Source organism: Centruroides sculpturatus, unplaced genomic scaffold, assembly GCF_000671375.1.
Source record: "Centruroides sculpturatus isolate CEXI.00-Female unplaced genomic scaffold, Cexi_2.0 scaffold619, whole genome shotgun sequence".
Lineage (NCBI taxonomy): Eukaryota > Metazoa > Arthropoda > Arachnida > Scorpiones > Buthidae > Centruroides > Centruroides sculpturatus.
This window is the reverse complement of record NW_019384948.1, coordinates 430,326-446,696: the sequence shown is the minus strand read 5'-3', so window position 1 is coordinate 446,696 and position 16,371 is coordinate 430,326. Positions and strand designations below refer to the sequence as shown.

Sequence of the window (16,371 nt, the reverse complement as noted above, 5' to 3'; positions counted from 1 at the left end):
TGAAGACATCACCAGCCAGCTTGTAGCAGCCTGTCCAGTGTTACCACCAGCCAAGCAAGCTTGGCTGGTGATAACACTGGACAGGCTAAAATCCTATACTTAAGTGGTAGAAGCCTTACACACAGCCAAGCTTGCTTGGCTGTGTGTAAGGCTTCTACCACCACCCTTTTTGACAGCTTACAGTGAAACTTCTGGTGTTAGTATATCTTCCCACCATCTCCAAACTAGTGCATCATCCAGAACAAGTTTTCATAGAGACCAGTGCATCAGCTGTGACAGCTTCCTGCGCTTGACTTCCCTACTCCTGGGATTAATTTACAGGCTTTCTTACTGGAGGCCCTTGCGGTCGTGCTTTGCTCTTTGAGTAATACTGATTTCCAACAGCACACTTAACGGTGCTCCAGGTGAGTCCCTTAGCTGTTAATACTAATTAAGCATATCTATCCGTTTCTCTCTGTGCTGTTGATATATTATATCAACAGTTCAGAGTCCCTACTGGCAATTGGGCCAACTTTACACTCTACCACACTTACATATCTCCTAGTCTATCATCACGGGATGTCTACTGAAAAATTCACCACCACTGCTGAGGCCCGAATGGCAGCTTTTGAAGCTTTTGATAAATTAAAAAAAATTAAAAAACTATCGGAGGTCGTTTTTGACATCAGAAAGCAGCTTTAAATAACTTTACCGAAGAAAAATCCGTGCACTACAACTTTAGAACGATTAATTTTGATAAAAATCCCATTAAAAAACAATTAAGCCTTAATCGAGCCTTATCAAAGGCTCATTAAAATCGCGATAAAATTTTTCTCAAAAAAAAATTTGGGGACCTAAAAAAAACATTCCAAAAATTAAAAAAAAAAAAAAAATTGGGGGCTCAAACGCCCGCGTTTTTCGTAACGCTATGTAACTTGCCCAAGATATCTCAGGTTATGGGCTTAAGGGGACACCAGAATTGGTAAAAAGTAGTGTTGCATAAATAACAACAACTCAAAGCCCGAATAGTATATATAATAAATTGCCAAACGATCGCCTAAATATCAGGCTATTATATGGCTAATTAAATGATTAGAATAAAGTAATTTGTTATTAGAGTAGGCACCTAATGCCTACCTCTAATGACAAATTACTTTATTCTAATCATTTAATTAGCCATATAATAGCCTGATATTTAGGCGATCGTTTGGCAATTTATTATATATACTATTCGGGCTTTGAGTTGTTGTTATTTATGCAACACTACTTTTTACCAATTCTGGTGTCCCCTTAAGCCCATAACCTGAGATATCTTGGGCAAGTTACATAGCGTTACGAAAAACGCGGGCGTTTGAGCCCCCAATTTTTTTTTTTTTTTTAATTTTTGGAATGTTTTTTTTAGGTCCCCAAATTTTTTTTTGAGAAAAATTTTATCGCGATTTTAATGAGCCTTTGATAAGGCTCGATTAAGGCTTAATTGTTTTTTAATGGGATTTTTATCAAAATTAATCGTTCTAAAGTTGTAGTGCATGGATTTTTCTTCGGTAAAGTTATTTAAAGCTGCTTTCTGATGTCAAAAACGACCTCCGATAGTTTTTTAATTTTTTTTAATTTATCAAAAGCTTCAAAAGCTGCCATTCGGGCCTCAGCAGTGGTGGTGAATTTTTCAGTAGACATCCCGTGATGATAGACTAGGAGATATGTAAGTGTGGTAGAGTGTAAAGTTGGCCCAATTGCCAGTAGGGACTCTGAACTGTTGATATAATATATCAACAGCACAGAGAGAAACGGATAGATATGCTTAATTAGTATTAACAGCTAAGGGACTCACCTGGAGCACCGTTAAGTGTGCTGTTGGAAATCAGTATTACTCAAAGAGCAAAGCACGACCGCAAGGGCCTCCAGTAAGAAAGCCTGTAAATTAATCCCAGGAGTAGGGAAGTCAAGCGCAGGAAGCTGTCACAGCTGATGCACTGGTCTCTATGAAAACTTGTTCTGGATGATGCACTAGTTTGGAGATGGTGGGAAGATATACTAACACCAGAAGTTTCACTGTAAGCTGTCAAAAAGGGTGGTGGTAGAAGCCTTACACACAGCCAAGCAAGCTTGGCTGTGTGTAAGGCTTCTACCACTTAAGTATAGGATTTTAGCCTGTCCAGTGTTATCACCAGCCAAGCTTGCTTGGCTGGTGGTAACACTGGACAGGCTGCTACAAGCTGGCTGGTGATGTCTTCACAGGCAGACTAGATGGCTGGGAAGGCCAGTCTGCTCAATAGCAGGTCTCCCCACCAACCAAAGACAGATGAGAGAAAACACTACTCACTTATTTCAGGTAGGGTTCCAGTAGCACAAAATGGCGTCTGGTAATGTCTTTATCACGTAGGAATGACAGTGCCGAGGATGCCAACATGGACGCTACAAAACACAGCACCTTAGCTAAATAAACTAAGCTAAAATATTAGGCTTAGCAATACTAAGCCTAACACTACACTAGCCCTAAAATAAGCCTAAAATCCTATACTTAAGTATAGAAAAGACCATGCTAACCCTAGAATAAGGCTTAGCTAGACCAAACATACCAAAAATAGCAGGAACTGACCAAAAACATGTCTTTCTCTCACGAAGGCACAACTCAGACTCCCATACAAGAGGCAATAAGATGGTGCATAAGAGAGCAGACAGATGTGTGCAGTCATAGAGAAAGCCAAAGTGCATTAGAAGCTATTCAGGACATAAAGGCAGTGCACTCTCAAGTGTATAACATAAAAAAAAGATGTTATTAGGACTCCTAACATCAATTAGGTTTAAGTGGATCCAGGCACATGTAGGCATAGTTGGGAACAAGAGAGCCGACTTCCTGGTTAGACAAGCACTAAATAACATGGAAACAATGTACAACAAAGTTCTGCTTAGTTATATCAAGAGAAGCTTAAAGAACATAACATTGCAGAAATGGCAGGAACGTTAGACCAATAGTGAAAAAGAAAGATACACCTACAGACTAGTCCCCAATATTGAATGGATAAGGCAGATGAACTGGATCTAACAAGACAAGATTACTATGACAGTAATGACTGATCACAATAGCTTCGGAGAGTATCTCTCCAGGTTTAACCTTAAACTAAATCCTAAGTGTTTATGTGGCAATGACAATGAAAATATTGACCATCTAAGTTATGATTGTATTGCTTTTTAAAGGGAAAGGCATTTTCTGTCTGAAGTGGTGACAGTATTGGGGTGAGTTAGCCATGTCCCATATATGATATTGTAAGGAACAAAGTTATGTTCTAGAAACTCAGAAGGTTCATTAAAACTATATGTAGGGCAAAGACAGCCCAAACCCATAACTAGTTTTAAGTTTAAAGTTGTTACTTTTTGTTATTGTAAAACTATTGTTATAGAAAACAGTTTAATTAAAGCTTAATAGTTGAATAAAATCCCCACTGTGCCTAGCAGTGCAGGGAGTACTGATCTCTGTACAGGGAAATGATGACCCCCCCAAATGAAAAAAAAATATTGACAGCATTTGATAATTGCACTTTCTGTTCATTTGCATCTGTCTGCTCTATTATCATTGTGCTGGCAGGGGTTTGCAATCAGACTGCAAATTCTTGTCCCTTTTTGTCTCTTTTCTGTGTGCACACATGAAATTTCTGCACACAAATTGAATAGGGCTCTCTGTTGAACCGATCAACAGTCAAGTGCTTGAAGTGCTCAAAGTCTGTTGCTCACTTCATATTTAGATCTCGCCATGCAGTGTCCCTAGCTACACCCATGAGCTTGCATTTCATAATGCTCAAGCATTTCCTAGGCATTCATCCTAGGCTATGCTAGGCTTGCAATCTCTTCCAGTGTGTCGAAAAAGTCCATGACATGACCCCCCTTCTCCCGAAAACATCGGGATCATACCTCCAAAGGTGGAGATGGATGGAAGAGTCCTGCTCCTGTCATGAGACCGCACTGCATTTGCTTCTTCCTCCATTTTTCTCACCAACATCTTATGGCCAATGTGCCTTCATCGACGCACTAACAAAGTTCGTGGGACTAAAATATCCCAAAGAAAAAAATTCTGCTCCTAGCTTTGTTGTGTTCAGACGTGTGTGTGTGTGAGTTCCCATCGTTCTTTGGTAAAAGTTTTAAAAAGGATTTATCTGGTGTTGTGTTTTCTGTGATGGATTTTTTGTTTGCTGATCAGCCGATAGCTCTTCCCACCAATTCTTGTGAACTTAGGATCCGCCATCCATTTTTTTATGGCCAGTGAAAGGCCACATTTCAGCAACCACTGGTCCATAAGGATTAGCTTTCTTTCCACTTTGTAATGTTAATTTTTTAACTAGCTAATGGCAGGAAAAATTTACTATTTAAATTTAAACTTAAGTCGATTTTGTTCCCAAATATTAATCGTTTAATTCCTATTTGTTTTGGTAATAATTACCTAAAATGGCTGCGAAGTAATAACGGTTAATGGTTATAATGATCGTTTGGGAAGTCATTGGCCCGCAGACTATTGGTTGAGAACTTTTTGGTTTTTACTGTCTTATCCTTGTTTTTCCACTGATATTGGGTATATATATATAGTCTCATAATACATATATAAGTATATAATTCTCAGTGATGCTGTTAGATATCGGAGCAGTAGGTAATGTCATTCTTAATTATTAACCCTTGAATATGGCGCTAATAATATAGTAATTTGCAATACTAATAAAACAATGGCACGTTTAGAACCTATTACAGGCCCCAATTAATTATGGGCCCGGGCAAGTGCCTTGCCTGCCTTGTGCCAAATTAAGCCCTGCATTGTGAGTGTTTGGAATGAATATGTCTATAATGTGTGTGATTTTATTGTGTTTGTCAATGAGTGTGATGTCTGGTCTGTTTTATGGTAAATTGTTTAATCTGTGATTAATGCTCTATTGTAGTACATTTTGTGCGTGTTGTTTTCCAATACTGTTTGTGGAATATATTTTTAGTATGGTTCATATGTCTAATAATTTGTGTATGTTTGCAAGCTCTTGATTTATTATATTTGCTACTTGATTATGTCTATGTAAATAATCTGTCTGTGCATAGCTTGCAACAAGAAGTGATGTGTTGTATGGTTTCTGGCATGATGTGACATTTTCTGCATGTGTCATTTGTGAGTGTTGTATCTCTGAGTATGTGTTTTCTGTAGTTTTTAATATTTATGACCTAATCCTGTATGGCAATCATGAATCCTTCCGTCTCCTCGAAGAGGCATCCTTGTGCTAACCAGCTGTTTGACGCAGTTTTGTTAACAGAATCCTGGGATAGGTCGTAGGGATGCCTGCCATGGAGTGCCTTACCTACAATTGCTTAATCCTTTTAGTTCCCAGCAATTTTTGATATTAATGTAATTAATCATAAAAAATACTTAAAACTGAAAAAAAAAACGAAAGAAATGCATTAATTTTGAAGAAAAAGCTTCAAATTTTATTTTCCATTGTCTCGCCTTTCTGTGAAATCTGACGCTGATGAGGCATTGTGTTTACAGCTGGATGACCTTGAGAACAGCTGGTGTTGGATTTCCCGGGACATTTTCATAGAAGTCTTGGGAGGCGAAGGGTTTAAAGTAGGGTGAATACTAGCTGGCCTATATTTTTAAATATTTTTAAAAAATTACGTTTTTTATTGCGATTTCCGACCCCCCAACTTAATTAAATGTATATATAATAAAATATATTAATTTAAAAAATTAAAAAACTATCGGAGGTCGTTTTTGACATCAGAAACTAGCTTTAAATAACTTTACCAAAGTAAAATTTGTGCACTAGAACTTTAGAACAATGAATGAAATTTGATAAAAAAATCTCATTAAAAAACAATTAAGCATTAATCATGTATCATTAAAGGTAGATTAAAATCGCGATAAAATTTTTTTGCGTGGGAAAACTTTTTGAAAAAATTTGGAGACTTAAAAAAACATCCCCCCAAAAAATTTTTTTTTCGGAGGGCCCAAACGCCCGAATTTTATGTAACACTATGTAACCTGCCCGAGTTATCTCGGGCTAGAAACTAAAAGGGTTAATGGTGTCTATGCTTTTTATATGTCGTGTCGTATCCATATGTTGTGAATGTAAATTTAATGGTGTGTTATTTGAGTTGCTAGAGTTACTGCTTTATGTAACTGATGTTTTTTGTTTTTGTAGAAAAACTTTCGCAGTGTCTGTATTTGTTTGTAGTGAAGGTTAACTATATCAATCCAGCCATGTCCACAATCTTTACATGGAAGGGTTAATCTTTCTATAACTGATTTAGGATTGTGTTGTTTATGCTTAGCAAGTGTTGTTCTTGTTTTCCTTTGGAGTTGCTCAAGATCCATGTGAGTCCAATGTGTAACTCCAAAGGAATAAGTGAGTAGTGGGACAACATGTGTTTATTGCTTTAACTGTGTGTTTTGCATTTAACTGTTTTCTGAGAATAGCATTTAACCTACTTTGGTATTCTTTAATTCAGTGGTTCTCAACCTTTTTTGTTGATATACCTCATTAGCCCATTAGTTGTTTCTCAAAGTACCCCTTATATTTTTGTATGTAAATTTTATAATTACTGCGGTAGATTTATACAGCCTTTATAACTGAGCACCATAAAAAAGCTCTAACTAACTATAGCTAAAAGTTAATTACTTATTATATGTAAATAATAATAAATTTAATCAAGTACATACATTTATTTATTATTATTTGATAAGTATATTATATAAAATCACAGAAATCATTTCAATACATGCATAAATTACATTTCCTAAAAATAAATAATTATAATCTATAATAATTTCTAACAAAATTCAATGGGATATTTGTTGTGATAAATCTTCAGCAATTTTTTCAAAATTTGGTTCCCATGTTGTTAAATAGAGATTATAATTGTGTACTGACCTTGAAAGTAATGATTGCGAATTTATAACATGCAGAACAATACATGAATCTTTCAATTTTTGTAACAAACATAATGTTTAAATCTGCTAAATATAAGTAATGCACGCATGCAGTGACACGCATTGCATGATGGGGGTACAATGCAGGCCTCATTATTTCTAATACCACGAAAAAACACGAAAAGCCCAATCTTATCAAGCAATAATTATAGAATAGAAAAAATTTTTTTTTCTATTCTAAAAGTAATGCTCGGTTAAACTGTAATTTTACTAGACTACAGGTTCACTCGGCACTAATGGCACAAATAGACAGGCAAATCAAGTGGATAAGCAAGTTGTTTAGACTATTAAAAGGAAAATTGTTGTTTACACTGGGATATTTTAAAGCAAGTTTTTGTTATTTCTTGTTTCTTGTGTTAATAATTTACAGCAAATTGATTAACATATGCCATTTTATAAAGAAAGTTAGATGTACCCCTTCAATTTACGCTCATACCCCTAGAGGTACATACACCCCCCCCAGTTGAGAACCACTGCTTTAATTAATCTTTGCTTTATTTGTGTATGTTCTGTTAGTTTGGCCTGTTGGAATCCTAAACACTTGTAGAACTTGCCCTCTTCCATGGATTCAATAACATCTCCATTTCTGAGTGCAAATTCTTCTTTCTTCAGGACTCCTTTTTCTATGTGAAGTATTTTCTAGTATATTTGAAGTATTTGTCTAGGCCATGGGTCACTAAACTACGGCCCGTGGGCTGGATCCAGCCTGCGAGGTCAATTCATCTGGTGCACCGCCACACCATGCCACAAATGAGGTAAAATATAATTATTTGTATGGAAATATAGATTGTGTATAAACTTACTATGTAGAAAAAATTAAAATAAGTGCAAGTAAAAATGTCAGAAATGGTCCAATATGATTTTTGCATCCGACGATAATGTAATTTGTAGGAAAATCAGTCAAATAAAAAATTTGGTGACTGATTATCAGAGTGCTTTTTGTGTAACTACCTGCAAGGAAGTTTCTAAGAAAAAAGATTACAAGCTTGCTGCAGTGATTGTGTTTGTGTATTGGTAAATAAATATGTTGGTTGTCTTTATTTTTTGTGTATTCAGTGTAATGTATTGACCAAAATAGTTATGTGGCCTGTGTTCATCATTCCCTCAGTTATGCGGCCCATGCTAGTCATTCCCTGTTATGTGGCCTGCTGTGAAAAAAGTTTAGTGACCCCTGATCTAGACCAAACTCTATTTATATCCTTGGTGTATGCATGTGTGATTTGTAGGAGTTGATAAAGTTGTTTTTGTGTGGATGCATAAAGTTTTATGTCATCCATGTATATGAGATGTGACAGTGTAAATTGTGTTGTTTTTTCATGTCTGATATTGTAACCATATTGTGTGTTGTTTAACATGTTGGATAATGGGTATAGGGCTAAGCAGAACCAGAGAGGACTCAAGGAATCTCTTTGAAAAATTACTTACCTAATGCATACAGTAGAGCGTCGTTTATCTGAAAGTCAGTTATCCAAAAGAATTTCAGTTGGCAAATTTAAATTTTCGCTAGTGCTGTGGTGCTGCAATCTTTGGCTATGTCTTGGGCTACTCAAATATTTTACGTTTTTGATACTAAATTAACTTCTGAAGTATAATTTTTTATTGTTTTTATATTTTTCAATATATTTATTTTGTTTGTACAAAATAAAGAAATAATTTACATAATAAAGAAATAATAACGATACAATAGCCACGATTATTATTTTAAAAAGTTTACGTTAGGCTTAACATCGACGAAAATTTAATGCGAAGCGACACGCAATGAAGAAAAATTTCAGGATGGAATAGGTTAATGTATTTTTTCGTACATAATTGGTTATTTGAAAAATAAGTTATCCGAACAACCCCAGTCCCCAATTGATTCGGATAAACGACGCTCTACTGTATTTGGTTTGTTTGTATGGAAGTGTTATGAATCCTGAGATGTAGTATTGTTCTCCAGTGCTGCATAGTGTTTTGGAAGAATGCAATGAGTGATGGTTGTATTTTGTACATGTGTAGAATATGTAGCATGTAGCAGCCAACTGTGTGGAACACTGTCGAATGCTTTCCTGTAGTCTATATATGCCATGTGTATGTTCCTGTGTTGTTTGTGTGCTTGCTGAAGAATGACTGAATCTATGAGTAACTGTTTTTTGCATCCCCTGTAATTTCTATGGAAACCTTTTTGTTGTTCTGTAAGAATGTTGTGTTCTTCAACATGTTTGTATATTTTGTTTGCAATGCAAGATGTCAAAAATTTGTAGAGTGTTGGAAGACATGTAATTGGTCTGTATTGTGTGGGGTCTGTGGTATTTTTGTTTTTAGGTTTCATGTAGGTGATGCCCTGAGTAAGCAATTTTGGCATATCTTGTGAATTAATGATGATGTGTGTTATGTGTTTAGCTAGTTCCTGATGCAATGATGTAAACTTTTTGTACCAGAAATTGTGAATGTTGTCTACACCAGGTCTTCCAGTTGTGTGTTCTGTTAACAGCATATCAGATGCTGTGTACGTTTATTTCAGCACAGGGCATAGTTGGTATGTTGTGCAAGTTTTTGTTCTTCTCTTTGATCCAGCTTGCATCAGCATTGTGTATAACAGCACTGGACCAAAGAGAAGACCAATAAGTTGTGAATTCTTCTTCTGTTGGTGTGCCACTGTGCTGTGTATCAGTGTTTGTTTTGGTACTAATTTGTCTGTAAAAGAGATTTTCATAGTTTGTAAATAACTTATTTTGTTGTTTTCATAATGTACATGTTGTGTATCAATTGAGTCTATGTGCTTTGGCTGCAAGTTTTTTTTAGTATATCAATGTATTCTGTATGTGTTGTGATGTTCATGTTTTGTGTGTGTTTTGATTTTCTTGAAAATGTTTTTGAGTTGTTTCTTTAATTTGGATGTTATGTTGTTTTTAGTGTATTGTGTCAGCCTGCCTAATCGCTATCTAATGTCATTTATTTGTGTTTCTATTCTTCTCTGCCAGGCTGGATCAAATTAGATGGATGTAGGTGTTGTAGTAAGTGAACATTCACTTACTACCACACTATATCCATTTAATTTAGTGTTTTTCCTACTAACTTTCATGTATTGATTTTTGGTATTTGTGGTCTTTGTATGGGATCTGTACCTGTATACTTAGTGAGTGTTTCCTGAAATATAAGTGAGAGCATATTAACTAAATCTATGTCTCTGTTATCAGTGGTGGATGAGGAAGTGTCTGTAGTATCATTAGTGATAGTTGTTGTGTTTGTGCTATTATTAGTGCTTATTATTATTAGTGCTGGATTATCCTGGCAGGTTACATGATCTTCATTAATGTTAAATGTTTCTGTCTGTTGATGTATTTCATCAACAACTTGTTGTTTGATAAGTTCAAGTGTTGTTTGTGGGATAAGATTATTATGTATAATTGTTCTTTTTTGATCAACTCTTTGTTTGGTGACAGTGAGGTGAGGATATTGTTGTGTGAATCTATGGTGTAGTTGTTGTCTGTATGTGTCATGTTTGTTTCGAGTCTTGTGATGGTGTAGTAAGTACAGATGATAAACTCGTTCATTTCTATTGTCCATTTCATCTGTTGGTGTGGTTTTTCTGCCTTTGTGGTCTGTGGATGCATTGCCACAGAAACACCAAGGCTAGGTTGATTCCTTACATCTGTTGAGGGAATTGCAGTAGCCATGCTTGGGCCGGTGCTGCTTTAGCCACCGGTAACCAAGGAGACTGGTCTATTTTTCGAGCACGAGTCTCTGCCTAACCCGCAAATGTGGACTTTGTTAATCTGGGCGACGTCTGAGCTGGTATCACACTTTGATCTGGTTACTACCATGATAAATATCTCCACAGAATGTGGGTGTGGTCACTTTTAGCTTCATTTCTCCCCATAGACCTTACTGGCATGGGTGTCCCTACTAGGAGCTTGTGCTCCAGGCTACATTGCTCTATGAATCAGTAAAATTACTGGGCTTTCCCACCATGACCAGGTGGTGACCACGGGAGAGTTATTATTATTATTATTATTTATTTTATTTATATCATTTAATAAATAAAAAAACGGAAGTAATATGATAAAAAATTTTTATCTTATCCTTCAACAGCTAATTCATTCAAACAAAAGATGTTCTTCTTTATGTAGTAAAGACTTGATGGATTGTAATGGTCAGATCATCTAATAGAATGCTGAAATTGTTTTTCATTCATTTGATTACTGTTTGGAAAATATTACACAGAGATTTATTTTACTATTGTCTTCCAACTTAAAAGTTACTTAATATTTTAAATTTTATATGAATTTCATTTTAATTAATATAAGTGAATTTCTTTACAAGTAACAGAATTAAAAAATGAAGCAAATAAATCAAATTAATGAAATACAGATAAATAATGTAACAATGTCAACTTTAGATTTGATTTTGTAGTGTAAAAAGCAGAAGTAATGTTACTGTGCATAAATAAAACAAAACATTGGACAGTTAAACTGTATTTATAGTTTTAAATGTATATACAGTAGGGTGTATTTTTTATCTTGAGACATTGAAATAACTTAATTGGATCTTATTATTTTGGTATAGACAAAAGTTGTAGGGTGTCGAGGGGCCAATCAATTGGCGACCTCAACTTGACCTTGACCTTCAAGGTCATTTGTAGGTCAAGTCTGTTTTTTTCAATGGGAACACATATTTTTGACCCCGGAAATGGAAAGAGCAGGAAATTTCGCAACCGATGTACCTTTGACCTTATTGTCTAGGTCAAAGGTCAAGCAAGATTATTTTAAGGTTAAAATTATAAGCTGTTTCTAATGGGAAACCATACTTTTTATTACTGGAATAGGCAGGGAGGTAAAAGTTACATTTTTTCATGATCTTATTACTTTGAATTTTAAAAGCGTTCAATACTTTTAGCACTACCAATGAGTAATGATGTGGATTTTTCTGCTCCCTTTGAAGTGCTTATTTTCAGTGAATCTTCTTGCTTCTCATATCATGGTGCTTGTTTTCGGTGAGTCACTTTAATTCTTACCATCATTTGAGATGTTGGTTTTGGGGGAAAAGTTTATAATAAATGTTCAAAATGATGCCCTTTCACTTTAATGCATTTATTGAGCCACGCTTACAATTATCATGCTTGAGATGACCTTTAGAGGTCAAATTTGAAATACTCAAGTTCATGGCTGATTGTAAAATTTCCTGTTGTTTCCATGTAAATGTAACTTTTACATCCCTGCCTATTCCAGTAATAAAAAGTATGGTTTCCCATTAGAAAAAGCTTATAATTTTAACCATAAAATAATCTTGACCTTTGACCTAGACCAGGCATGGCCAACATATGGCCTGCGGGCCAGATGTGGCCTGTGTAATGGATTTATATGGCCTGTGATTAATCTTTCAATATTAGCTACGGAAAAAAAAGGTCAATAACTCGCTGTCCGGTTAGAGTTAACCCTCCATTACAAATCTCTTAAGTACAGCGTAGAACGTTAATAAAGCATAATAATGTAAAAAAATATATCTGTAATCTCTATCTACAATTTAGTCTCTATGGGGTGACACCACAAGAGATCTCCCACCACCTCAAAATCTTCCTAGGGCAGCCTCTGGTTCTGCTAGTGAAAAAGTTTTCTTTCCAATTTGGCTTAGGGGCAAAAACTGTTGGCCACCCCTGACCTAGACAATAAGGTCAAAGGTGCATCCGGTTGTGAAATTTCCTGCTCTTTCCATTTCCGGGGTCAAAAAGATGTGTTCCCATTGAAAAAACAAACTTGAACTCCAAATGACCCCGAAGGTCAAGGTCAAGGTCACATATGAGGTCACCAATTGATTGGCCCCTTGATATCCTACAACTTTTGTCTATACCTTTTTTCAAAATAATGAGATTCAATTAAGTTATTTCAATGTCTCAAGATAAAATAAATATTTAGAAATGTAGATAATATACTTAGAAATCATTATGCAACAATATTATATAATTAATATACAATACAACTGTGTAAATCAGAATCATATTGAACTAAATTATTTTTCTGTTTTGGCAGGTTTCCATTTTGAACAGGTTTTAGTATTTTTTTCTGTTTTACTTTTTTATTTTTAAACTTTATCCTATAAATTTACTTTATGACAATATAAAATTGTAAGAGTCTCTATAATTGACTGAGATGACAATTATTGCATTACATATCTTACCTGAAAAGTTCATAATTCTCTAAAACTACCTTATTATGTAGATAATTGATAACTATTAGAAATTTATCAGCTTTCAAGCTATTTAAGCTATTAAGCCGAGTTAGTGATATTTGCATCATAGTGTTCTGCATTGACATTTTGGAAAAAGGGTTATATTCTTTGTTTGCACATGGAATTGATGCAATTATCAAATGCTGCCAGTGAAGAATGATAACTTATTTGATCCTGGTGTTGTTACATAAAGTATATGTGTATACCATATTTACTTGGATATAAGAGGAGGTTTTTACTCATTTATCACAGCTTCAAATTCCTAGTTCATCTTATATGTGCAAGCGAAAAATTCTTTGCATTTTTGCAAATAACTTTTGTGAACCGTGTATTCACATTTTTTACTGAATGCTTACCCTCTGGTATTTAAAAACATAAGTATTTTATCTGGGTTGTTTGAATTGTTCTTGTGTATTATCGGAAGTAAAGATGAATAGCAATAGGAGAAGCAAAGCATGTGAATTGAATTCCAGATTGAAATTCCAAAAACACACGGGAGCACAATATAAGATTTACTCCATTCCAATGCGAAAACAGATTATTATTCAGAAATCAGAATTCATAGAAAATCATAAGTGTAATCAATGGAAAGCGGATTATTTGACTGTTAAAAATTAGTGAGAAAAGGTTTCCAATTGTCCAGTTTACATGAACAAATTATGTTGTGGATTTTACAAGATATTTCATTAAAGTTTAAAATGCTGGTAATTTTTGTAGGACAATGTGTGCATTTTTGTTCATTTGATATTTTACTTGTGATTACATAAAATAAAATTAGAATTGTATTACTAAATCTAATTTTCTTTATTGTGATCTTTAAAGTCACACATCTTCCTATACATCTTTTTATACATGAGGTCGTCTTATATTCGAGTAAATACGGTATATGTATATATAATGCAATGAGCTTTATCAAATGTTGAGTTACTAAGAGTTGAGTTTCCAGGACTCTACTGTATTTTTAAATAAGTAAGCTGAATCAAGATCCATTTGAATCATTGGCTGAATTTTTTATTAATTAGACAGAGCAGACATGCCTGCACTGTGAGAATATAGTTCCTATAAAACTTACATATAGTAATTTATTTGTTTAAATACTAGTGAACTTTGTTTGGGAATTGTAAATATTTTGAGTTGGGTTGTTATTTTTATGTTAATCCATTTTGTTTTGATTTTACAATTTTGTTTCATTTTACAGAAATGTGTATATTGTGAATTAATGGGTGCAACTATATATTGTATTATCAAGAAATGTCAAAATGTTTTTCATCTTATTTGTGGTTTGCAACAAGGTACACTCCATCAATATTTTGGTCAATTTAAGTAAGTGAATTAGTTTAATCTTTTACTTTCATAAAAATCTCCATGTTTTATTTTCATAAAAACATTGATGTAATGTTTTTATTAGTATTATATTACTAAATTTAATCAAGATGTTTCATTAAAATGCATATGCATTTGATTTTATTTATTGCTGAAAGATTTGGTGCATATTTTAAATATTTAGAAATGNCTTTATCAAATGTTGAGTTACTAAGAGTTGAGTTTCCAGGACTCTACTGTATTTTTAAATAAGTAAGCTGAATCAAGATCCATTTGAATCATTGGCTGAATTTTTTATTAATTAGACAGAGTAGACATGCCTGCACTGTGAGAATATAGTTCCTATAAAACTTACATATAGTAATTTATTTGTTTAAATACTAGTGAACTTTGTTTGGGAATTGTAAATATTTTGAGTTGGGTTGTTATTTTTATGTTAATCCATTTTGTTTTGATTTTACAATTTTGTTTCATTTTACAGAAATGTGTATATTGTGAATTAATGGGTGCAACTATATATTGTATTATCAAGAAATGTCAAAATGTTTTTCATCTTATTTGTGGTTTGCAACAAGGTACACTCCATCAATATTTTGGTCAATTTAAGTAAGTGAATTAGTTTAATCTTTTACTTTCATAAAAATCTCCATGTTTTATTTTCATAAAAACATTGATGTAATGTTTTTATTAGTATTATATTACTAAATTTAATCAAGATGTTTCATTAAAATGCATATGCATTTGATTTTATTTATTGCTGAAAGATTTGGTGCATATTTTAAATATTTAGAAATGTAGATAATATACTTAGAAATCATTATGCAACAATATTATATAATTAATATACAATACAACCTGTGTAAATCAGAATCATATGGAACTAAATTATTTTTCTGTTTTGGCAGGTTTCCATTTTGAACAGGTTTTAGTATTTTTTTCTGTTTTACTTTTTTATTTTTAAACTTTATCCTATAAATGTCATACAGTTAGATTAATTTTTTTTAAGTAAAATCACTACATACTAGTACACACAAAAATTTTATTACTGGATTTAATTCAAAGTGATTGCACCTAAGGATGGGAGTAGTTAAATGCAAGAACTATTCAATTGCAAAATATTTTCTTTTGTGAGGTCCTGGTCATGATCTGAACCCTCATTGAAAACTTTTACTTAAAACAAAGAATCTGAAATGAAATGAAAAAAAGTTTCTTTTAATAATTTGTTTGCCATTAGAATTTCATATTATTGGCATTTTGGAATAATAATTGTCAATTAGGAGTACACAACTCTTGACTTAATTAAACAATGTAATTCCCAAAATCAGTAAACATCTCTGGTTGGAATAGAACTTGGTGTCGAATTAAACATTGGCATTGACCTTTTCTGTGGCCCACGTTGATTTCATATTACTCCTGGAAACAGATAAGATGCTAGTTTGGAAGTGAGGATGGAGACCAAGACTAATCAGGATGCATAATTGAAGGGAAAAAACCTTATAAAAATCCTTGTTCCAAGGACACCAAGGGTTTCTTGGTCTGTTTCTATTGATCCATTGGCCTTGGATTAATTTTATTCTGTTGCTATACTTCTCATCAGTGGCGTGCTGTCATTAGAAGCGTTGGAAGCGCCGCTTCCCTCGTATTCTTTAAAAAATAAATAAATATTAATTTTAATTATATGAAAATAATCGCACAATATTTTATTATAACCGCATTATGTATCTTCTTACAAATTTCTATACTACACGTGGAAAAAATTGCTATCGTATATTAGAATATTAGTGGCGGAGTGGAATCTCCTGTATTTTCAGATTACGAAAAGCCAGATTTGCGCATGCGCTTTACAGAGCACCAACCTCACCCGGTTTAGCCGGTGGAAGCCTACGACCTTGGGTGAAAGCTGC

General features: G+C 34.0%; 1 protein-coding gene across 1 annotated transcript in view; it reads left to right on the top strand.

The window, feature by feature from the left end:
• LOC111632231 overlaps positions 1 to 16,371 on the top strand; it is a 122,569-nt gene that overhangs the window by 21,824 nt on the left and 84,374 nt on the right. The window contains exons 3-4 of the mRNA XM_023376608.1: positions 14,343 to 14,467; positions 14,933 to 15,073. Of these exons, the coding sequence (XP_023232376.1) occupies positions 14,343 to 14,467; positions 14,933 to 15,073 (266 nt within the window). The remainder of the gene's footprint in view (positions 1 to 14,342; positions 14,468 to 14,932; positions 15,074 to 16,371) is intronic.